The sequence below is a fragment of the Bactrocera neohumeralis genome, chromosome 4 (genome assembly GCF_024586455.1).
Source record: "Bactrocera neohumeralis isolate Rockhampton chromosome 4, APGP_CSIRO_Bneo_wtdbg2-racon-allhic-juicebox.fasta_v2, whole genome shotgun sequence".
NCBI classification, from domain to species: Eukaryota; Metazoa; Arthropoda; class Insecta; order Diptera; family Tephritidae; genus Bactrocera; species Bactrocera neohumeralis.
Window position 1 is genome coordinate 40,893,165 of NC_065921.1, and position 24,811 is coordinate 40,917,975.

Sequence of the window (24,811 nt, forward strand, 5' to 3'; positions counted from 1 at the left end):
CCTACCTACCTACCATTCGCCAGTTCGATTGGTAACTGATGCTTGAAGAAGTCATCGAATATTGGACTAAACGGATGGACCATCTGAGACGTAGCCGCGGCCAATATTTGAAAGAGATAATTAAATCTTAAAAAAATAAATGCGAAAGAATGTTCCTTCGAATTTTCTATTAAATTTTAAGTTTCTTTGTTTTTTCTTTAAAAAAGTAGGGAACCTCAAAATAGATAAACCTACGTATGTATGAGCGCGAATCTGACCATTCCAACAATCTTTAATGTCTTCATTATGAAATTCCTTCTATGTCTGTCTTACATTTTACACGCAAATCGGAAATCGATTTTACGCGCATGAAACCAAGTAACTCAGCACTCCAACAACACTACCATCCCCTGAAACGGCTCAAACAACTATAGGGTAACTAATCAAGAGTAAATGCGCAATCAACAACAACTTTTGGCCTTTTTTGTTTTCGATAGACCATCTCAACAACCTTGGCACTTACCGCCAGCACACATGCACAGTTTTAAGCCTACGTACTCACACACGTGGGAGCGCTCTTAACGCTAAGTACAACACATACTCGATACAGATTTCGAAACTCATCGCGAGCTCGAGTGGGGGTGGAAAAAAGTTGCTAAGCTCAATCGGAAATGAAGCAATCAAATCATGCCCGCATCGACAGACACACACACCCGAACAAACACACCTTACTTGCAGATGTGTGCATTTGAGAAGGCCTAGTGAATCCACACATGCACAAATGCATGTGTGTGTATGTTTGTATTAAAAGTATGAGTTTGCGAAATTTAGAAATCTCTGCATGACTGCATATGTGTATATTAATGCACACACACACACCCACACACGCGCAGATTATTGAAACTTTATGAAAGTGATTTATACTTGTCCGCTGCGCCGCCTGGCCCCTCCGTGCACCGTTCATCAAGCGTCGAATAACGGCAGAAAGTGGAATGAAAAAAATAAATGATGAGAAGTGGTGAAAAATCGCAAAATTTTTAATGGCGCACTCCAATCGAGACACTCGAGCACAATCAAGAGCTGCCAAACGACTGCTAACGGGAGAGTAAGAGCATGGGCGGACGCGTTGCCGAGCATTAAACCTTTCAGGCACTTGTAGGCAAATGGGTTTTTATGATTTTAGAAATAAATCCCTGCGAATGCAATTAAAATTAGGTTATTCACTGTTTGTTTGTGTTGTTGTTCAACTTGTTGTTCGCAGTTGTTGGGCAATTGTTAGCGAGCTCGAGGCGTTAATTGGAAATTTAATGAGAGTTTACATTACTTTAAAGTGACTTTTGAAAAATTGTTGACAATATGTACCAGCAGATTGATTAGTAGGCAAATAATTTATGCGAGCAATAAATATTTTAAAACAGTACTTGAAAAAACGCAAAATTTACTTCGAGCAGTGTTAGCTATTTGTTGTTGTTGTTGTTGTTTTGTTATGCATTGCTGGTTTACCATTTCATGAGCTCGTTCAAACTCACACCTGGTAAAATTAAATGACAAATTGCTACCGCTTATCATACTCCTGTTTAAAGGTTTTTGCAAACTCCAGATATTTTTCCTTCGATTTTAGCAGGTCAATTGAAAAGTCGCGGCCTAAAATATTAAAACATATTTTTTTGGCAAAATTCGTCTTTCTTCATTCCACATAGTTCCCTTCAAGGGTGGTACACTGTTCAAAAGGATCGTCCATATTTTTGTTACCATTTTTATACTCTTGCAACATGTTGCTTCAGGGTATCACCTAAAACTAATCGAAATTGTGACCACAAATTGACCAAATCCAACCAAAACTGTTCAAGCCCTTAGATACCTATGTAATATGTGGCCCCCAGTATTGTTTTTTGACCGAAAATATAGGTCAATGTATGAAATATAGAATTAAAATTCAGAGAGAATATTTTCTCGACAATGGTATGTCTGTGTGTCCAAATTGGGTGAATCAGGTCAACTTTTCCCTGAGCCCGCTTATACCTATTATAAAGATATTCGACTTCGGGTGACTTTATAATGCATATATCGGCCAATTCTCAATGAAAATTACAGAACGTGTTTTACTCATAGCAGAATACTTTTGTGCCTTAAATAGATTGGGATACATTGGACGAAAACATTACGTATATAACTGAATTTTCAAACATCAGGCTGTATTTGCTCCAAAAGATTGGTGATTGTGTGTGAAATACTTTATGAAACCCAGGAATTGTTTTTATCGATCAACTCTTCAGTCGACGAAAATTTCTTCCCAGCGAGCATTCTTTTGAGATCTGACAACAGGAAATAGTCGGTAGAGGCCAGAATTGGAGAATATGATGGATGTGGAATCAATTCGAAGCCTAATTCATGGATTTTCCCATCGTTTTCATTGACCTGTGACACGGTGAATTTCCTTGGAGAAGCAACACTCTCTCTTTCTTCACACTTGGCCGTTTTCACCGATTTCATCCTTCGAACGGTCCAATATCACTATGCAATAGTCGCTGTTGATGGTTTTTTCCTTTGAATATAGTTGATAAATAGTAAATAAATTGTTGCGTTTTTCCACACTTTGGAGCGGGTTCATCGTGTGCAGTGTACACGCATGACTGTCGACTCATTTGATATATTTAGAGTGTCTGCCATATCGAACAACGCACATTATGGTCGTCCAAAATTATTTTGCGGACTTTTCTGATATTTTCGTTTTTAAAAGCCTCTTTTGAGTATCCCCTGCGTTCAACGTCTTTGGTGATCATTTCACCATGCCTAAACTTAACATACCAATCCTTGATATTCCTGGGACACTGTACGGAAACTCGTCATCAACCTAAGTTTTTCTTTTTCCATTCAAAAGGCAATACTTTATTAACACGCGATATTCCTTTTTATCCATTTTTTACAATAACAAAAGTTGCTTCACTCAAACTAACATAATTTAAAAAAATAGGTCCGACAGCTGTCAAATTTATATATACCCATTTTGAAGTTTAGAGCTAACTAAAAGTATAAATATCGTTTTAATTCTAGTAGCGCCATCTACATATGTTTTAATCAGGGGACTTTTTAATTTGCTTGTTATTTATTTTCTCCAGGTTTAATAGTTCGAAACAGGCTCTGCTTACTATAAAACTGCATATTTACCGATTCAATATATGTTAAATGCAACTCGTCTCATCATTCTAACCATTTATATATGTATAGTCCTATATCTATCTCGGTTAATTTTAGATGATACATACTACAAACGTTAAATAATAAAAAAATCACTGGACATTTACGTTTGATGATGAGACGACTTAATGCCGAATCTTCATTCCCCTTCCCGTTAGAATTAAGAGCCCATACTAGGAGAGTCTAATACAATATAATGCTATAGCAAAGTTTTCACGTGAATTCATTGTACATCATTCAATAATCTCATCTTCATTATTTTTTATTTTCTAACTTCCTCAACATTCCTCAAAATGTTTTGTATTTGGCAGAAATTTCTACATTTGTTTGCTAAATTTTATTGCTCTTTCACATGAAATCTTTCTGCTTAGAATATTGCAAGTCATATCAAGTGGGAATGTGTATATAATTCTACTTCCTGCTTACCCAGCTAATATATCAAATAAAATGAAATTTCTGTGGAGGAAGACAAAGCAAAAACATTTGAAATTGAGAAGAGTTGTTTGTTAAATCGATTTTATTGACCCAAATTCTTTATTCTTTATTAACTTAATGGAATTTAAGTGTTCAAGTCGATCGTTGAAAAAATTAAATTTGAAGTTTTTAATTAAAAATGTAAATAACTGTACTGGAATGGATAAAAGGGTGATCCATTTCGGTGTTGTTGAGACTAAATCTCGCCGAGATCACGAGCTTCAGTTGCAGACATCAAATATTCGATTCTCATGGAGCAATAACGGTCGTCATTGACGGTTACTTTCTCACCGACATCGTTTTTGAAGAAATATGGACCGATGATTCCTCCGGCCCACAAACCACACCACACCGTTGTTTTTTCTGGAGGAAATGGTAGCTCTCGAATCTCTTCAGGTTGCTCTTCGTCTCAAATGTGGCAATTTTTCTTGTTCATATACAAATTGAGCCAAAAATGGGCCTCATCGCTGAAGAAAATTTATCGAATATTCTCCATTAATAAATTCTTTGTCACAAAGTGGGTGATGGAATTGCGAATAAATAGTACGCTCAGTAGGACAATTATATTGTCCTCAATTTTAACGAAGCGTGCGAAACATCTTTTTTCCAGAACATGAATTTTCGTTATAAAGTTGAACGATTTTAAACGTTGCTCTTTCCACCGAGACTGAACGAAAATAACAGACAGCTTGACAGAACTCATGCGTGATCTGTCAAAAATCTGTGAAAAAAGTGTCTACACTTGGATCACCCGTTATAAAATAAGTAAAAATAAACTAAGAGGCCAAAGTGTTTCGACACCTGAAGAGACGACTGATACGTTCAGAACTCATGTTTTGGAGAAAATTCAATTCAAGGGGCAAAAATGTCACAAAAGTTGATACAAACGATTAATATCTCTTTCCGATTATTAATGTCTATTTTTGTTCCCTAATCCCTAAATATAAAAGGGAACCCTCGCATGTCCACAAATTATGGATGATGTGTACTTATATACACCTCACAGCTATACCAGAACAATTATTTAAATTTCTTTGTTAAGGAACCGCTTTAAGGACCTTGCAGTTATTTATTTGGGTCATTTTATCGCAATTTGTCGTTTGCTCGCGATTCTCTAACGGAGTTTATAAAAACTAAGCTGCCACAAGTTTATATTTGGAGCACATGCCGCATAGCGTAAGTAATTTTAAGGCCACATTTGTTATTAGTAGATATTTTGATTCACACATGTATGTATGTTTATATATATAAAGTACCGTTGTAATATAAAAAACACCAACTTTCCGCCTCTAGCTGCTCACATGCCACTTAATAATGTGTGTGCCGCAAAGCAAGTACACAAAAAGGCAACATTACATCCATTTATCGCACAAATATAACTGTACATATGGCTCATGTGTACATACATATATTTAAATTATTATTCCGATTGTTTGTTTCACTTGTTAGGTATGTAAAGGCGCATATGTTGGCGCTGATTTGTATAATACCGTTATAATACTAATAATAATCATTAGCAAAGCCGAAACGGCGCCCACGCCAAAACAAAGCAACGGTACTTTTCCTTTGGTTGTCAGGTATTAGAACAGCACTCATTCACCCGAAACATATGGAAATGCGACTCCGTGTGTGTAAATATGTATGTTTGTATGTGTAAGGGTGTGTTTGTAAGTAGATGAGTGTGTTCGTAGAAAGGGAGGAGAGAGGGAGAGGGTGTGGCATTGTAAAATTTGCATTATATGAAAATAAACACGCTAATAAGTGAAATAAGAACACTTGTGAACACAATGCCGTAAGATTAGAATGCGGCAAATTCTACATACATACATACATAGATTCTTCGAGGTTGGGGTGTTGTAAGGCCAACTTTTTTCATGGGTATTTAATGCAAAGGAATTGCATTGAAATAAAGAAGAAATTTAACTATGCGGTGGTATTTGTCGCTCAGAAGGCAAAGCTAGTGTATGTGTGTATGTGTGCAAAGTCCTTAAAGATTATCTGAACTAAGGCAGCTCAAAGACCTTGATTTGTGAAGCAAAGTAACCTAAACACACTAAAAATTAGGTTAAATTTAGCAAGAAAATAGTAAAGTACATACATATGTACAAGTGCTAAAAATTGTTCTCTATCTGTGCAAATGAGGCATTGGCCCGTTGAATTACAGGCAAACTATCTAATTCATTAACCAAAATAAAAGCCTACATTACGGCGGCACAGCATTACAGTTAGACATAAATTTTCTATAAGTGGTGTTCTGTCGGGTCTGATACGATTTAAGTGAGATCCAAAGGAGATCCTTTCGAGGATCGGCCTCCTAACCTAACCTAGGTGAGCTCTCTGTAAAAATCACCGCATTTTAAAAAGAATACTACTATGAGCAAAAAATAGTAACACTTTGTTCATAATTTTAATTTTCTTAATTTATTCTTCAAAATCTATGTTGTCTATGTAATCCCCCTTGGCCCCAATACCCTTGTGCCAATTTTTTTCAAATCCTCTAAACAGTTGTTAAGGGCAATTTCCGGAAAAGCCTTCAATGCGCGTAGCAATTCTCGTTAATGTCGTCAATTGACTCAAAACTGTTTCCCGGGAACGGTCGTTTGAGTTTGCTAAATAACTAGAAGTCACACGGAGCTAAATCAGGCGAAAACGATATTGGTTTGAAAATTTGGCGAAAGACTCACGAAGAATCAATGCAGTATGCGACGATGCGTAATCGTGGAGCAAAAACCAAGAGTTGTAGGCCCATAATTCCGGCTACGAATAGCTTCGCGCAAACGACACACAAAACTTAAATTGTATTCCTTGTTGACGGTGTGGTCAGCCGGAAAGAATTCAGATTGCATCACATCTCAATAATCTAAGAAATCTGTTAAGCCTGCTTCGATTCGATGTGATTTTTCGGCTTCGGCTCTCCTTTGCCACGGTATTCGGCCGATTGACCATATGTTTCCGGGTCGAAAGCATAGATCCAAGACTCATCGTCTGTAATAAAAAGTTTCATGACATCATCGAAGTCGAAAAGCATTGTTTCACAGACTTAATGCGACACTATTTTTCGAAAAAACTGTTGTGATTTTGGAACCAATCATGCTTTCACTTAGGCTCAAATGATCTTTAAAACTGGTACGAAAAGGTACTGCCGCTATGTCTGAACTTGGTATCCCCGCAAAGCTAATACGGCTGTGTAAGATGACGTTGAGCAACACCAAAAACACCGACTGGATCGTAAAGGATCTCTCTGAGCTATTCGATACAAAGTGCGATTTCAGGAAACGAGACTCACTATCGTGTAACTTATTCAATCTATTGCTTCAGGAAATAATGCAGAGCGATATTGAAAGGGTACAGTTCTGCTTTCTCCGGACTGGATAAGGAAGTGAAGGGTCTAGCTGACGAAGATCTGTTGTGATCAAATAAATAATAAGCATTCGCGGCTTGGCTCGCACTCCTTTTGTTAGTCATAACTTTTATTACATTAAAGGTTTTCGAAAGGTTTTTCCCGCCGGGGAAAGCAGAGACCCGCTGTTGGAGAGGTCAAGGGGAGAAGGGCCTGGCTGCACTTGGTATCGCGAATTAGCGCCAAATAGCGAAAACACTTAGTGGCGATTTAATTCTTTCCTTCTTTTTAAACCTACAAAACAATGCTAACTGGTAAGAGCAGAAAAGGAGGGAAGAAACACATTTTGCCTTGGAAATCATTTGAGATTAGTTAACGCTTCGAATTACAGCGAGCGTACGAAGCAAAGTGCCTCTGTAACGAAAGTTTCGAGACCAATAAATTTTTAGACATAGTATACTCATTCAAACAAAAACTCGTTTATTGTTTTTGTAATCTTTTATTTTTTTTTATTGTTCATTTAATTTTACATGTGTTCAGTATTTCTTTACAAAAGTTTACAAAAGCTCTATTTATTAAAATAACAACTTATATTAATGATTTTTAAGAGAAAGTGATTTTTCAGATTAACCTCTCTGAACAAGTACACATACATAGCTCTTTAGATTTTAGTTCTAACTAAATGTTTTATTTATGTTTATTTCTACGTGTCCGCAACTTATTTGCGTCTTTACCGTTATTATATTAGCATTCATTGCTTGTTTTATATTCCTAACTTAGACCTAGCAGTCATCTAAATATTTATTACTATTTTTATATTGTTTTTCTTTACTTACTTATTACTATGTTTCCTTATTAATTTTACTTATATATATACATACATTCCATCCAAGTAACAACTTTTATTTATGGAAAGTTTATATTTTTGCTTTGACTGCTTAGAAATTATTTATAAATATTTTTATTATTTTATAAATGCATTGAAAAAAATATTCATACAAAAGCATCCTTTACCCAGCTCTTCTCTAAGAAATTTATTATTTTTACTAAAATTTGCAGTTGGAATAGGAATTCGTGTGTCGGAATTCATTTGAAGTATTTCTTTCTCCGCTCTTTCAAACAAATATCTGCCTGCATAACTAAATTAACTTCATTCAACTAGAAATAATTCAATGTAAAATTATTCAAAAATAAATAAAACGGCATCTCAAGTCGAATTTACGAAGTAACTGTATTGTATCGCAAAAGTTTTTATTTTAATCATTGAATTGCTCTATTTGCTTTTGAACTTGTTCATATGGTTTTCGGCAGTTCTATAACAAAAAGTAAGGTTAAATAAATGCGTACATACACAAGCAAATCAATTTGAAATAAAATTTGTTATTTGTACACTTTGTGCGCAATAACAATGCTAACATAACCTAAGATTTCCATAAATAATGCATGGGGGGTATGTACATATTTTTTAAGGTGTTCGTTATTTGCCAATATGATTTTTCTTTGAAAACGCACTGAAGTTTGAGTTCTTGCGCTAATAAAAGAACATTTTCTTTCTTTACAATGTAAACTACAATGTAACCTAAATCAATTTGCTTCTTTCAATATATTGCACTTGGATTTTGCAATAAAATGTTTATCTCCAAAGCATATAATAAATCTTCAACTTTGAAAAAAATGATATTCTAATTCAAAAATGGTCTTCATAATTTCTTTCGTAAAAGTTTCACGCAGTTATGCATCAAATATCATATAGTACACCATGTCGTATGAGCAACACAGAGTGCATAAATGACTTGTATAAATGCTCAGCTCATTTGATGCTTGACTTTAACTGCGAATAACTTTCTAAGGAAGATTCTTATGAAAAAAAAAATGTTGAAGACCTTTTTGTAAGCGTAGACTTTTATATTGGAATATCGCTTTTTTAAAGGTGTTGATGTACTTGCTAAATGCAAAATATAAAAAGAATCAAAAAATCCACTCCTATATACATATTTACATGATGAGAAATATGATTTAGGCAAAGTTTAAGTTGAAAATAAAAATCTTCTTTACGTTTAACTTTTTTTGGTAAAAAGCTTCAGTGAGCGTTTGCACAAAAAAAAACCAATTCGAGATGTAACAGACATGCTAACATATGTACATACATTAGAGCGGGTCGATCTTTCTTCCTATAAAATAAGTAAACATACGATTGCAGCTAATAAAAGGGTAATAAAAATGAAAATCGTGCATACTGGAATTGTTCTACAGATCATTCTGAACAACTTCGCCTTTACAGACTTTAGACTTTAGAGACTATGCGTTTCGAAAAAGTGATTTTTAAGACGAAGTTTAAAAATCTGAATCGAATAATATGTGATATAGTTCTTCGATGTGACCGATTCCGAAAAATGATCAATGGAATATACAAATACATCTACGTATTAAATGTCATTCGAATATCTCAAGACTGACACACAAAATTTTATCATTCCTAAAAAATTTTGTCTTATTAAACCGTTCAAAACCGGTTTTAGAATCTTAGTTTCTTAAACAAAGTTGTTCAGCATGACCCATAGAACATTCCCATAATTTTATTTTACTTTACGCGATTTTTACATTTATTTGACTCTTTGCAAATCGACCCACCTTAACATACATATATAGTACATCATGCTATTTAGCAAAATATCTCAAGCATAGTAAATATCTTAAGCATATATGTATATTACATTATACAGATTTACATTTACGTATATCGTTATATAGCTTGCTCGACCATATATGAAAGTCATAGTTTGGATTAGAGTTATCCTTTTATTTAAAATTACTCTCTAGAGCGCTTGTGTTTTCACTTAACATAAGTATATAATATATGTATATAGTATAAAGAGTTTCAAGACTAAGACCCAAAATAAATGATTTTATTTTTTTGCTTACATTAGGGTTGCATTTTTTTTTACTAATTTAACTTATTTGAATGAATTAATAATTAACAGCAATGGTAATTACAATTCGTAATATTATATAAACATTTTTCTTAATTTTAACATGTAATAATTAAAGCTAAACTAAGTGATGACTGAGTTATTTTTGAGTTTAACCTCACTCATTGGTAGTAAAAATAGTTTCTGGAACTTCTTGACTATATCAACGCTATAAGCTGCTTTATGGTATGCACTTATATATGTGTATATATTTTTTTTTGTTTTTTTTTATAGAAATATATTTTTTAGAGATGCTTGATTCTTACAATAAAATAAAATAGTTATTATTCTATTAAAATAAATTGCTTAAAATAAGAAAATGTTTAAGTAAACAGAATTTTTATTTCATAGCACAATTTGTAAAGTAAAAAAAATAAATTTTTCAACCTTTTTTGTTTCTTTTTTATTGTGGTAAACTGTTCTTGAAAAATTATAAGTTATGTGAGCTTTTCGTAAAATAGATATATATATTTTTTTTTTATTTAAGGAATGAAGTTAATGATAGTGTGTTATGTTATAATTTAAGAAAATGCTTTATTGTTAGTCATTTTTTATTGGCAGTACAAAAAGTCTTCACTTGGAACAATTTTAAAAAATAACGCAAATATCATAAAACTATTTTTAAATCCTATTAAATATAAAAAATAGACACAAAACTGAACTACACATCGTCACCTAAAATGCAAAATAAAGTAAAGTCACTTTTCATAATTTGATAGGCGAAGAAAACCGATGTAATAGAAACCATTCATATTCAAACAAAATTTCAGTTTTGGTTATAAAATGGTTATATATATATACATATATTGGTTATATCTGACAGCGGAAGCTGGAAATTTTATGCTTAATTTCGATTTTTTTGAAGAAACGTTGTTTTGCATTTTATATGACGATATATAACTTGGTAATGAATGCAAGTTTCACAGTGAAGGCTCCCATAAAAGGATATTGATCATCAGTACACTTTTGTCTTGTTATGAGAATGCAACAAAACGGAAAATTAAAATAAAAATTAAAAAATGGACAATAATTCAAAATTAATATACCGTATTATTCATAAAAACAGAAAACCATGTGATTATATTCTATAAAAAAAAATACGAAAATGTCAATTTTTTAACTTTGCCTTCACATATGGGAGCTTTTTTGTTCATCAAGAAAACAATCCAAGAATCAGTGTCCGTTCTTTTCAAAAAGTCCATATGAGGGCGATTATATTCTATAAAAAAACTTGTGTTCCGAAAAATAAAGATCACTTATTAGACATGCCCGCATATTAAAGCGAACATCTACGGGAGCTTTCACTGTATGAAACTTATAAGAAAGCACAAAGCAAAAGGGAAAGTGCAAGTATTAAACATAAAACTCATAATTCAAAAATGACACGTGTTTTGAATATGAAAGAAACTAAAACTATAACCTCCATGAACAAATAAAAAAAGAAACAAAAACAAAAACTGAAGTACGTAAAATAAAAATACGAGTACAATGAGGGCACAGAAACAGCATGGGTAAAACAAAAAATAGAAAAACATAAATTAAATGCGTTGCGCTTATAAATAACGGCGATTTACACGCTGCTGCGGTGACATCAATATCGAATCGCCATAAACTTGTGTATCAATTCCGGACGATAAACCGTTCGAACTGTTGGGGCTCCGCCGTTGACCTGCAATGAAGATGTTCGAATACATTACTGTGTGTATGTGTGTGTGTGTAAGTGTAAGAAGTGCACTACTACATATAAATGTCATATAATATATTTACTTGACTCGTTTGCGAAACAAGTTTGCAATTGAAGTGCATGCACTTACCATAATAGGGTGACAGATTAGGATACATCTGAGTCGTCGGACTGCCCTGCGAAGCTGGTGTGGTTGGTGTGCTCGTATTCCGCGACTTATTCTTCATGGAGGTGGAGAAAACTATTGAAGAAGAGAGAGAAAGTTTGGTTAGTGATGTCTTTTTTCGTTTTGTTTTGTTTTTGTGAAAAAAAAATTAATAAAAGAAAATTAATATACGAGTACATAGTATGAACCCGGTACTTCACACTATTATTGAGCGTTTTTTTTTTAACAAAATTATATATTAAAGTAACAACAAAGCTATTCGGTATATATCCGTTTCTTTTTCGATTCGCCACTCTTTCTTTTCTCTTACCATATATCGCTAACCAACTGACTACTGCTGCATTCAGATTGAAAAAGATAGATTATTGCATCCAACAAAGCGGTATGGAATTTTGAAAAGCTGTCACCAATAGGTAGAAATATATTCCGCTAGAGTTGAGTTTCTGTAAACGCTTTGAGCTGACTTTTCTCTCCAACTGGAACTAGAGAAAAGTCAAAAATCGCTTCCAACTACAGGCGAAGCAAAAGTTAAGGGCGATACATTTCAGCATTTTTTCGCTTCCTCATTCATCTTCCTAGCGGATAAATTACAAGCAACGCTGAATCCATTAACAACCACAAATTCAAAATACTTTCAAAGATGCTACGATGCTACTAAACTCGGTTACCGAGCAAAGAAACTCTGCCTCTCTAGGCTGGTAACAAGATTAATCGAAATATCAGGTGGACTGACAAATGCTGGATCAGATCTTGAAGTATCCGAAGCCGAAACAATGCAGCTATCTTTGAAAATTATCAAAATACAACACGAATTTTAGGAATATGTACGACATTTCAGTAGATCTCAACCAATTTTATCGAATACAGAACAGAAGACCGAAGGGCGAAAATAATTTCGGACTGCACCCTTATCCACTAAATACCCATCTCAGATAACAACTAGATAAAGTTTGGTGCTATTAGTCTCGATTATTTTGCAATACATCGCCGTTATATCCAGATACATTTCAAAAGGGTATTAAAAGATCGTTGTTCTGATTTTTACCAATGTTGTTGTTGTTATTGTAACGGTTAACTGATCCCTGTTAGGGTGGTAAGGTTTAGAAAAGTTGTCATCGAGGTTATCCAACGTAGGTCCAGAAAATGTGTTGTTTCGACGGGGTCGGACCATAGGGTTAGCTGGGCATGCTTGTGGTTAATGGTTAGAGTCATGCAGGGCATCTTTGCATGCTGAACATATATTTGGTACGACGGTGTCGATTCTGGATAAGCAATAATAACCTGCTATAGTATCCAGAACTCGAGTTCGACATCTGCAATGAGTGTTGGTGTGTATGTCTCCACTGTAAATGGCGGTCAGTGCATGTTTGAAGTTAGTTGCATCCTCTGGTCTGGCCTCAATCTGGTCGGCGTATTGTTAGTCGTCGACGTAGTTAGCAGCAGAAACTGCCTGGAGAGGAGTTGTTCGATCGGAGACATCAAGAGTTACCTTAGGGTTTAGTGGAGGAGAGTGTTAAGCTCCGCGCAGGGAGTAAGTGAGAAAGGTCGAAGAGAAATGTCATCGATTCCAATGACATCAGTGTACGAGTTGATAAAAATTTCCTCTGGTAGTTGAGGGAGTTTCGAAATGTAGAAATCAAACAGCAACGGGGAGACAAGTGACCTGACCCTGAGTGAAAGTCGCGAGTAGCAAGGCCTCAAGTGTCTTCACTACTGGAGAAAGGAGAGTATCGGGCGATAAGATGTTAGCAGGTTTTCCAAGTTTCAGTAATGGGACCACTCTTCCGATTATCCACACATCGGATGATTCTGAGCAATCAGCTGGGAAACCAGCTATAATTTAGACTAGTCCGATCTGAACAATTTTTGAAGATTAAATATTTGTCTTGGGTAATAATCCATGAAGATATCTTGTCAAACATAAATATTTTTTTTATACTAGAGCATGTTTTTGATCGTTTAGTTTGTAAGCCAGCTATAAGATATAGTGTATCGAGTTCCGACAAACGAATAGCTTCTTGAAGAGAAGGAGGTGAGCAAAATCGATAAATTAAAAACTGAGGGACTAGTTCGCGTTCACTATATAGATAGAAGGGCATGTCTAAATCGACTCATCAGGGTCTCCAACTTTTCCTTCTGTGAGTGTTACAAATTTCGTGTCAAACTTAATACATGTTACCCTTACAAAAGTTCACAAAGTTAGGAAAAATTATGCTTTTATTTCAGTAACTACAATATATGAGTGCTTTTAAAAATCTGAAAATTTAAATTAACTCCAGAAAACTTCAACGAGCTTTAATTGTTCAGTCTTCTCGGTTTTTTCTTTTTCAAATTTACAATTCATATGGTGACCGACCTCCATAAAAATTAAATTTATTACAACATAAAAACTTTTCAAAATTCTTTTCAATTCAGCGCAGAAGTTTGCCAAAGAGGCAGCCCTTAATGGCAAGCAGTTTAAACATTTTGGCGCTACGAAAATTAAGCGCTCAACCCCCGTCAAACTCATATTTTATTGCCTTATTTATTAGCGATTTTTTCCATGCTCTCAACGGCTTAAAAGTGCCATAAAAAATAATCAGCGTCTATATGTAAATTAATTTGCAGAAATTTTGGTAAATTAATCAGGAAACTTTCTTAACTTCTTCAGCCCCGGATGTGAATGACATGGAGATGGCCATAGAAGCCAAAATCAGAGGAAAAAACTTTTCCCGAGTGTCACACAAATTTATAGCCAACACAGAAAACGGGTGAAATGAAAGAGCAGAGAAAATGAAAATCAAATAAGCAAAAGCTCATTTCTAAAATATGTTTAAGAGCAATTATGAGCATAATTACAAAAAAAAATCAAAACATGCACAACACAAACTTTACTAGGAAATTGAATCAGAAGAATAAAGGATAATGAAATATCAAACATGGACGTATTAAATTCAAGAAGAAATTAAATATTTTGAGGGATCTTCGTTTTAAAACAGGGAGAAACTATATTTTGATTTAAATAATTGAAATAATAATACCACTCATAACGAAAATCTGTAGAACTTATCGAAAAGTCAGTTTAACATCGATGTCAACGATTAGAAGTAACGCAACAGCCATTTTATTAGCAGTAGAGCTGTTCTGCCAAAACCACTAAGAAAGACAAGTATGACTAGGTCTCGCCGGCTTTGTATTTCTTAAGCTTTTATTGACGTCGCCAAGAGTAAAAAATTTAAAAAACAAATGGAAAAGCAATGCTATCCTCTGTTTATCTGGAAGAAAAGACCATTGCCTGTCAAAGACTGTCAACAACAGAAATAGACATGAAATCAGTTAAATTTAAGTCAATCGATTCAGTATTTTTTTTTTTAATTTTTTTGGAAAAGTGGGCGTGGCCCCGCCCCCTACTAAGTTTTTTGTATATATCTCGGAAACTACTATAGCTATGTCAACTAAACTCTATAGAGTCGTTTCCTTCATGCATTTCCAAATACAGTTCAAAAATGGAACAAATCGGAAAATAACCACGCCCACCTCCCGTACAAAGGTTATGTTGAAAATCACTTAAAGTGCGTTAACCGATTAACAAAAAACGTCAGAAACACTAAATTTTACGGAAGAAATGGCAGAAGGAAGCTGCACCCAGGCGTGGCGTCGCCCACTTATGGACCAAAAACCATATCTCAGGAACTATCGCTTTGAGGCTGCAATCAGAAAGAAGCATCACCTCTGGCGCCGACTAATAAGTCTAATGTGGATTAAGTTAGGTTAGATTATGAGGCTCATCCTAACAGGGATCTCACTTGCACAGCTTAGAACGCCGATCCGTTTTATATACAAATCGTCCGTCCTATAGTCATGTCAAGGTTGGACAATGTAGGTGGAAATGTCTGGAAGTAAGTTTCTATCTCACCCTGATCCATACAACTTTAACAATTTGCGTCCGCCAAGATTTTTGGCCTTACCGCATGAGTGTCCAGTAAGAGTAGTTCGGTAGATCTCCTGTATTCTTGCAGTCACACAGGGGCGGGTCATCGACCAGGACCTGCTAATGACTGAAAACACTAAAGCGGTCAGGAGGGCTAAGATTTTTGAAGAGCTTTTTACAGTAACACCACCTTTAAGCTTCCCTTATAACTTCGACCCAACCGTGAAAAAGTTTACTGCGCCTATTCTTCAGCGTCTGTGAGCAGATAAAAGCCGTCACGAGTTGCTTCAGTGATCCAAATATTCAGGAATGCAGTTGAAATTGGAGTGAATTTCGGCGCATCTTCGTTCGAACTCCTTCACAAGCCCAGCATACCTGAGCCTTAGGACGATTACGTAGAGCTAAAACACCTTTTGGTGATAGTCCCTACTTTCTATCTATAGCTCATCCAGCTTTCCTTTCACTCTCTTCAGTGTTTGGCCTCTGGGAAAATTTTCTTTTAAGGAGAATCCCTCTAGGTATTTCACCTTATCAACAGTTTCAAGACTTAGAGTAACTAAAGACTTTTTTAACTTATTTAAGGATTCGTTGTGATCGGTTGAATCGTAAGTTCTTCTCCCATTCCAGTGTGAGCGGAATCAGGGTACCCTCTTTGGCTAGTTCATCGACTTTGTTTTTGCCAGCGATTTCGCTTTGACCAGACACCCACAAAAGGCTGATAATGAAGTAGTTTGATGCCAGTTCTGGTAAGGAGATACTCTTTGACTAGCTTTGAGCGCACAGTTTGGTCAAATGTGAATCTTACGTCGGAAATACAGAAAATAGTGTGTTGTGGATCCAGCAAATGCAGTAGCTACCCATTTCGGATATCAATTTTGATCTAAAAATACAGAGCTATAGTACCGGCTGGTTTATACGAGACCTTTCTTCTAAACATAAATCCAATTGGCGATATTTTGAACCCCGATAAACGCGAGCAAAGCAGTCTAAAATCGATTGTAAAGTAAAAAGATAATCGAAATTGCCTGCTCTAAGGTCAGCAAAGCGGAGACATACTGCTGACGCAAACTATTCACGCGTACATTAAAGCTACGCAAAAAGGGTTGAAGTAATTATGAAAACATTGCAAGCATTTTTGGCAGTTGTCGGAAAGCAGAGAAGCAAAAAAAATTACAAAAACCAAACAGAAAGCAACAAGACCAAAGGCAGCGCAGAGAAATACTTTCCGAATTCTTCTGCCACGCTAACGACGCTGCCACATGCTGGCTGCAAGGCAGGCGACAACGGAAGCGCCTCGTATTGTTGTCATAGCAGCTTCCGTTGCGAGGGTCAGGTCAGGCTCCAGGCCACTACGGGCACAATAGAAGGCGCTTACTAGTGCCAGAATGGAAAAGCATAAAAGGTGAGCAGCAGTTTGACTGCGCGGATGTGTAAGTAAGTGCCTATGCACGTGTATGTGTATGTACGTGCCAGAGCTTATAAGGGTGAGTGTAGCGCGTTTCGGCGTGCCTGTGACCCAGAAAGTATGCGAGAAAAAAGTAATTAGGTTAATTTTTTTATAATTAAGGCAATGAAAGTGCGCGCAAGCCGGCAGAGAGAAGATTAAGTGGCATGAGTGGAGCAGCTAAAACAACAAAAAAGAAAAATAGCGGAAAACTCAGCAGCAACACGGGACATTGGACAGCCAAAGTCAGCGGCGAAAGAATTTCAAAGGAAAAATTTACATAAAACGCAGCACACAACAAAGGGATGTAGCAATTTGGCAACTACAAAAACAATAAATAAGAAATTTCAAACACACACACACACACTGAAAGCCAATTCATTTAGCGCAGAGTTGCTGCTGTGGTTTTATGCGTTGCTTGACAATGTGTTCGACTGCCAGCGCGTGCCTTCAAAGCGGCAAAAGTCAGCGCCAGGCAACTCGCCGAGCAAGCGGGGAGGCGCGCAAACGGTGGCGGCAAGCAATAGGTTTTAGTAGGCAGCTGGGCGTGCACCGCACTTGTTGCCGTTTTACTGCGCCGCGCCGAGCTCAGCTGAACTTAAACACGCTCTAATACGCAGCTATGCGCGCGCTCGGCTGTTCTACAGCAAATAACCGTATATATTTATATTTACTATTTTTTCCTTTTTTTACACTTTTTTTTGCAGTTCAAAAACTTGAATTCAGCGCGCTTACACGAGTTGCACAAATTTAACTTCAGCAACAAACAGTCGAGTGCAAAAGTGCAGCGCCATCAAGTGGAATGTGACAGTAAAATTCCTATTTCAATTTACTCAAGTTACTTTTTAGGTCAATTTTAGCGCAAATTAGGCTTTCAAGGTAGACAAAGCGTGGGCAAAATAAATACGCGCGCACAGATAGCGAGCGCTAGATAGTTTCAAAGTGTGCAAGCAGTAAAAACAACTTTAAAAAAATCAGAAAATTCAAAAACGCAATAGATAAAATAGTTTATTTAAAAACGTTGGCTCTTCGCAGTTGAGCAAATGCGAAAGCGCTGACTTCTTTTTGTCTTTTAGCTGACTGTTTCGTAGGCTTTCCCGCTTTTGAGTGGAATTAGTTTAATTAAATGCAATTTTGAGTAATTTTCAGTATCTATAACGAATAGTTGTAAACAGTTTATTATGCGAGGAGCCAAGGCTAAAGAGATAGAAGTTATTTAGGGCGCGACTAATGGCTGTTGCATTCGCCAAAAGCATGGCTGCCTTCGTATTAAAATAATTCCGTCAGTTAAGCTTCTGGTAAAGAAGGCAGTTAAGGTGTCTAACAAAGCAAGAATTTTTTTCTTATACACAAGTTCGTCCCTGGTGTCCTCATTTTGTGACTGAGGCTGAAGACCTTAGCTTCATAGCTGAAAATTGCTACGATAACACAGGAATGCTTGGAGCAATGGTTCTGGTTCCGCACATTAATTTGACTTATAGAAGATTACATTCTACAACAATAGATTGAAGAAGTCACACGATAGGTAGTCGTCTTGTCTGAAACCTGGTTTGGTACTGAACGTCGCGGAGAGTTGCTTCCCGATCCTGCCGGAGCTTTTGGTGTTGCTCAACGTTGGTTAACACAGCCATATGAGTTTTGCGGGGATACCGAATTCAGACATCGCGGTACAAAGGCAGCTTCATTTCGTGCTGTCAAAAGCAGCTTTGAAATCGACGAAGAGGTGGTCTGTGTCCATTCTCTTTTCACGGGAAGTTTTGGGGCATGGGTTGTTGATTTGCCAGGTCTAAAGCCACACTGATGAGGTCCAATCAATTTGTTTACGGTGTCCTTTAATCTTTCACACAATAGGCAATTGAGAAGCAAAGTCCTCTCTCGACGAACAAAAACCAAACTCTATAAGTCACTCATAATTCCCGTCCTGATGACAACAACTGATGAGTCGACGTTGCGAGTTTTCGAGAGAAAAGTTCTGCGAAAGATTTATGGTCCTTTGCGCGTTGGCCACGGCGAATATCGCATTCGATGGAACGAAGAGCTGTACGAGATATATGACGATATTGACATAGTTCAGCGAATTAAAAGACAGCGGCTACGCTGGCTAGGTCATGTTGTCCGAATGGATGAAAACACTCCAGCTCTGAAAGCATTCGACGCAGTACCCGCCGGGGGAATCAGAGGAAGAGGAAGACCTCCACTCCGTTGGAAGGACCAGGTGGAGAAGGACCTGGCTTGGCTTGGAATCTCCAATTGGCGCCACCTTGCGAAAAGAAGAAACGACTGGCGCGCTGTTGTTAACTCGGCTATAATCGCGTAAGCGGTGTCTAGGCCAATTAAGAAGAAGAATACGCTCGATAGAACTTTATATACGATGTTTAGGAGACTTATTCCACGATATTTGGCGCAAATCGTGGGGTCTCCCTTTTTGTGGATTGGGCAGAGCACACTTAAATTCCAATCGTTGGACATGCTTTCGTCCGAACATATTTTACATGCATGCTCCTTATCAGTTCTTCGCCGGCGTATTTGAATAGCTCGACCGGCAATCCATGGCCCGCCGCCGTTTTGTTGTTCTGCAGACAGGTAATTGCTATTCGAACTTCATCATGGTCGGCAATGGAACGTCCGCTCCATCGTCATCGATTGGGGAATCGAGTTCACCATCTCCTGGTGTTATGCTTTCACTGCCATTCAGTAGGCTAGATATGTGTTTCCTCCAGAGTTTTCGAGCATTATCCCTGTCGGCCAGCATGCTCACGCATTTCGGCCTCTCTTTTTATTTGTCTGCAAATGCGTCTCGCTTCCCTCTTCAACTTGACTTTGACTACTTAATAAGTCAAAATATCAGATACAAAACTACTCCGAGGTACTTAGTATGATCCTTGGTAGTTAACTCTACCCCGTTAAGCCTCGGGGTTTCCACAACTGGGTGTTGTCGCTTCTTGTAATATCCGTCTTACTGGCATTTATCGCTAAGTTAGCATATTAATCATGCTACTAATTATGTCTAGGAACTTGCGAGTCACTAGTATAGCTAATAGTTTGAGTGCCCTTCCTCCAAACTATCCCAAAAGCTCATTTGCTATACCACCTTAAGGAATTTAGGAGGGAAATATATATAATAAGCATTCTAATTGGAACCCGAGTTTTGACTCAGAATGTACTTTAAAATATAGAAAGGCAGGCCTCTGATCCCTGAACAGCAATAAATGAAAAAATCTAAAATAAAATCACACCGTTAGACTTCTCTGGGAATACGTAAAGTCTAAGATCTATGCGAACAATCCCCTTTCGATTTAAGTCTTGGAGTAAAACATCACGCGTGTCTTTCGCCAGTTCCCAGTCGAAATGCTCGAACGAGTCAGCTTCGGCGAACATTTAAAAGGGATAATCTTCATTAAATTTGACGTTTCTGTGTTTTTTTCTTTAAAAAAAGTACCGAACCTCGAAATAGACCACATTTTAGAAGAGATTTTCGAGCCGTGAAAGTTCTGAAAATGCACTCTTTAGCTAATATTAAGACTTTCAGCGATTTAGGTAATATAACAACACCGATACACCAACACACAATTGAGCTTAGGCCAAGTACAAAAAAAACTATCTTTGGACAAAAGTCGAAAAAGAAAATTTAAATAAGCTTTGTTCCACATATAGAGAGACTACCATTCTGCCAAAGTGACACAAAAACTAAAATAAACACTTGTGTCGGAGATCTCTTTAATATAAATCAAATTTGTTATAATTACTTCTTGATAGATTTACCACAGAGCTGGATCAACCAACACAGACAACACTTCATGGTCTGCTCTGCTGGCAATTTCCGCATATCTTAGTTTTAAATGTCCGCCATTGAAATCTTACAACACAATAGCCTGTGACATTTCATTGGGCTGAGGTGAGGGAGTTTCTGCAGCAAATAATACAAAAGCGATCACACAGCTTGATTGCCGATTGGCCCACGCTCCGCAGCGCAGCGCACAACCAAATCCTGGGCCCAGTTTGTCATGACTTCACCTACGGAAATCGGCGCAAATAGATTTTGCAAAATTAGCAGCGACAACCACCAGCCAATTAGAGGAACAGGAGCAGCAACAACAACAGCAGTAACAGTAACAGCAACAAGCAGGAGCAGAAGCACAACACAAGCAAAAGACTAAAGGAATTAGTCGGTAAACTTAAGCCGGTTGACCGAATGTTGAAATGACTGAATCTACTGACAAAGTGGTCAGGAGAGTCAGGAACATACCGACTCAGGCAGTTATCTCTGAAGTTGGTGCACACTAAATTGAGTGTGACACGCAGTGTGGAGACAAAGCCACAACCCAATAATGATGTTGCAAGTAGGAGGAGGTATCATCAAGGCGAGTGTATGAGTGTTTTGCAGGTATCATTGAAACAGCATACTGATAGCAGGTAATCAGTAATAGATGAATGGTAACAACAACAATAACAACTATGATATCCATTCATCTAATTGGCAAACTGCACTGGCAGTTAGGAAGTGAGAGCATGATTATTGCAGTGCCGCAGTTGAATGCCTCCATTAAATATTAAAATGGAAAGCTAACAATGAGCTAAGCACAGCTACACACACACGCACGCATATACAAAACCAGAAATCTACCGAAAGCCAGCCAACAATGGGAACACCACCGAGTTGTTAACCCAATTCTCGAAGAAAGCTGAAATCTTTTTAAAGCGCCGGATGTCGTGGCATTGCAAATATGTACATACATACATACACACATACATAAATAAAATAAATGTATATACATATTCACAGTCACTCACACGCATAGAGGCATACACACACAAGCACACAATCGTTCTGCTGTAAGGTAATTTTGATTGTGAAATACCGCCGCAGCCTCCTTGCCAGCCCCAGCCCTTGCTCCAGCTTCGGAGCCTGTTCGTACCGGCCCAAAATAGTCCAATGTGATGTGTGATGAAGTGTGCAAGTTGCATTGGCCAACAGCTGCAATCGATAACTTAGGCGGTGACAGCGTGTGCAGCGAGGTCAGTTGTATACATAAATTGCAGCGCCTGCAAGTATGCTTCTGCTGACACAATTTGGCATAATTTTCGGGCAATTAGCATGCCGGTGCGATTCTCAAAGTATACACACAAACACACTACGCCGAGCGAGGGAACGGAATATTTAGTACGGAATAGCGAGGAGTGGGGAATCAAAAAAGCCGACGAACAAAGTAAAACAGCTGTGACTATGACCAAGATTGTTCCCAGAGACTTCACAGTTTAATGAGCTTTAATATTTTCTATCCCAAATTAGGCTCTAGATGACGCTAAATTCTAATATATGTCTGACCGACTGCACTAGTGCCCGAAACATGCTTGTTGAACAAGAGAATCAACCACAAACTGGATTAAAGAAACGAAGAAATGAATCCTAAAGCAAATGGACACATGAACTGTAGTATTTTAAACGTGATCGAAGGTTATTGGGTAGTAGATCCAATTGGATTGAGTTGGCGTTGAATAATACCTTCAGTGATATCATTATCAAATCGAGCTGTTAGACTGTCATTTTAAGCTTACTGAAGACAAGGGTTTGATAATACAGATTCTTTTTTTTTTCTGATTTCCTAGTTTGCTTAAGCGGTTTCTACGCCAGTAAAGAAGAAGAACAGTTTCAACATATTTGAATTAAAAACTTACGGACTCCAGGAAATACTATGTGAAGTTCTCCAGGAAAAAAAATAATTTCATACTCGCCTCTCGGCAGGAAGTCTGAACCCTTTAAATATATTTGTAATATGAAATTATTCATAGGAAAGAAAATAACTTAAAACGATAGGCTGAAAGCTGTGCATTCGCTTAGATAATGCTCCAGCATTTCATCATCCTCCGCGTATGACCTGCATTCCGCCGAGTCTATTTTTTTGAAGGTGGGATTTAAGGATAGGTGCCCTCTTAGTCTCTAACATCAATACTTATCTTTGCTGATTTTATCTCTCACATAAGGTGTATTTGAGCTCTTGTGATTATAAAGGCATTTTATATATCCGAGAGGACCTACAGTTCACGGCTCAAATTCATGACTTTGGTGAGTTCTAATTAGCGTGGGTGTCAGACGACGCACCTATTTTTTTATGTTTGCTTATTCAAAGTAGAGCGCTCATTGTTCAACTACGCGGACTAAAACCCATTCACTCTATTACGTTCTTTCTGAACCACTATTTGGACCTGATGAAGTTCATAAATACAAAAGGTTTTGTGCAAATTCAGAAACATCGCCAAGAAACTCTTGACCGGAAGCCCTGAATTCGTATAGAATCAATCTTCAAGAGGTTAATGAGACGGGGATCTGTTAGCACTCCTACCGGAATTCCAATGTCATAACATTTGAACTTTATTAGTCGGCACATGCGGCCAAAATTCCATTCGTGCCACATGCTTGTTGAGCAAGTTAGGTATTAACTCCACCAAAACAAAGCTATATCTATTACATGTTTACCAATTAAATATCTATTTCTAGTTGCCCGGGGCATATACATATACTTGTATGTATATTCCCTCCTTATCAAAGTCTAGTCTTAGGATAGTGCCTGCTCTGGCTAGTTCATCAATGTATCCTATAATAGAATGATAGATCCGCTAAGAGTTCAATGCATTATTTCACTTTTTTCAATGGAAGAAACTTTAGTGATTTCAAAGCCGCTTGGCTATGTGTATCTTCTTCTTTATTCTTTATAGCCGCTGTTGTAAACTCGTGAACGTGCCAATCGCTTTTCCTTTTTGCTGCTTGGCTCCAATTAGAGATTCCAAGTGTACCCAGATCCTTCTTCACCTGGTCTTTCCAACGGAGTGGAGGTCTTCCTCTTCCCTGCTTTCCCCGACGGGTACCACGTCGAATACTTTCAAAGCTGGAGTCTTTTCGTCCATTAAAACGACATGTTCTAGCAAGCAATGCTGTCGTATATCTCGTACTCGTTGCCTACCCAACCCTAAGTAGCATTGGCTATCTCTATGCTATATACGTATAAATATACATATTTCTTATTGTAAATTCCTGTGACCTCCGCTTGCATGACACTGCAGTTGTCTAGTAGTCGGAAGACGATTCTAACATGTAATTTTCCTGAAAATACATCACGTTCCACTCTATCATCTAGTTTGGAGCCATTCACTTATAGCTCTGTTCTTGCTCCACTCACCACTATCTCGTTCCTCCCTAGAAGGAACGGCAACATTATGTACCGAATGAATGTTTAATTCAAAAAGATTATAATATTCTGTGGTATTGGGTAGAAACGTGAGCTTGCTAAGTATCCTAGTCTATTCCTCTTGTTACAGACAACTGAGGGAATCCCGGTCTAAGAATAGACTGCACGCCAGTTGCTAACAGAACGAGGGCACTAAATAAATCAAGATCTCTCATTATGTGCTCAAGAGAATTTGGCTTCAATTAAATTACTTAAAGTAATTAAAGTCTGGAGGTTGCAAAATGTTTGTTTTTTCGCTAAAGTATTCACTCATAAAGGACAGATCGACATATATAACACCCTTGGCGACATTCGTGTTGACATTTCCGCTAGGAGAAACGTATCTTGTCTTGAAGACGAAACGAAGCTTTAAAAGAGATATAGATTGCATTATTGAAACTGATTCGAAAGAAAAGAGAAAACA

The 24,811-nt window shown here is 37.1% G+C and overlaps 1 protein-coding gene across 1 annotated transcript in view; it reads right to left on the minus strand.

The window, feature by feature from the left end:
* Positions 1-7,479: 7,479 nt before the first annotated feature.
* Positions 7,480-24,811, minus strand: part of LOC126756212 (nuclear pore membrane glycoprotein 210) — a 128,901-nt gene continuing 111,569 nt past the window's right edge. The window contains exons 24-25 of the mRNA XM_050469092.1: positions 11,775-11,885; positions 7,480-11,629 (exon numbers count right to left, since the gene is read on the minus strand). Coding sequence (XP_050325049.1) covers positions 11,514-11,629; positions 11,775-11,885 — 227 coding nt within the window. The 3' untranslated portion in view covers positions 7,480-11,513. The remainder of the gene's footprint in view (positions 11,630-11,774; positions 11,886-24,811) is intronic.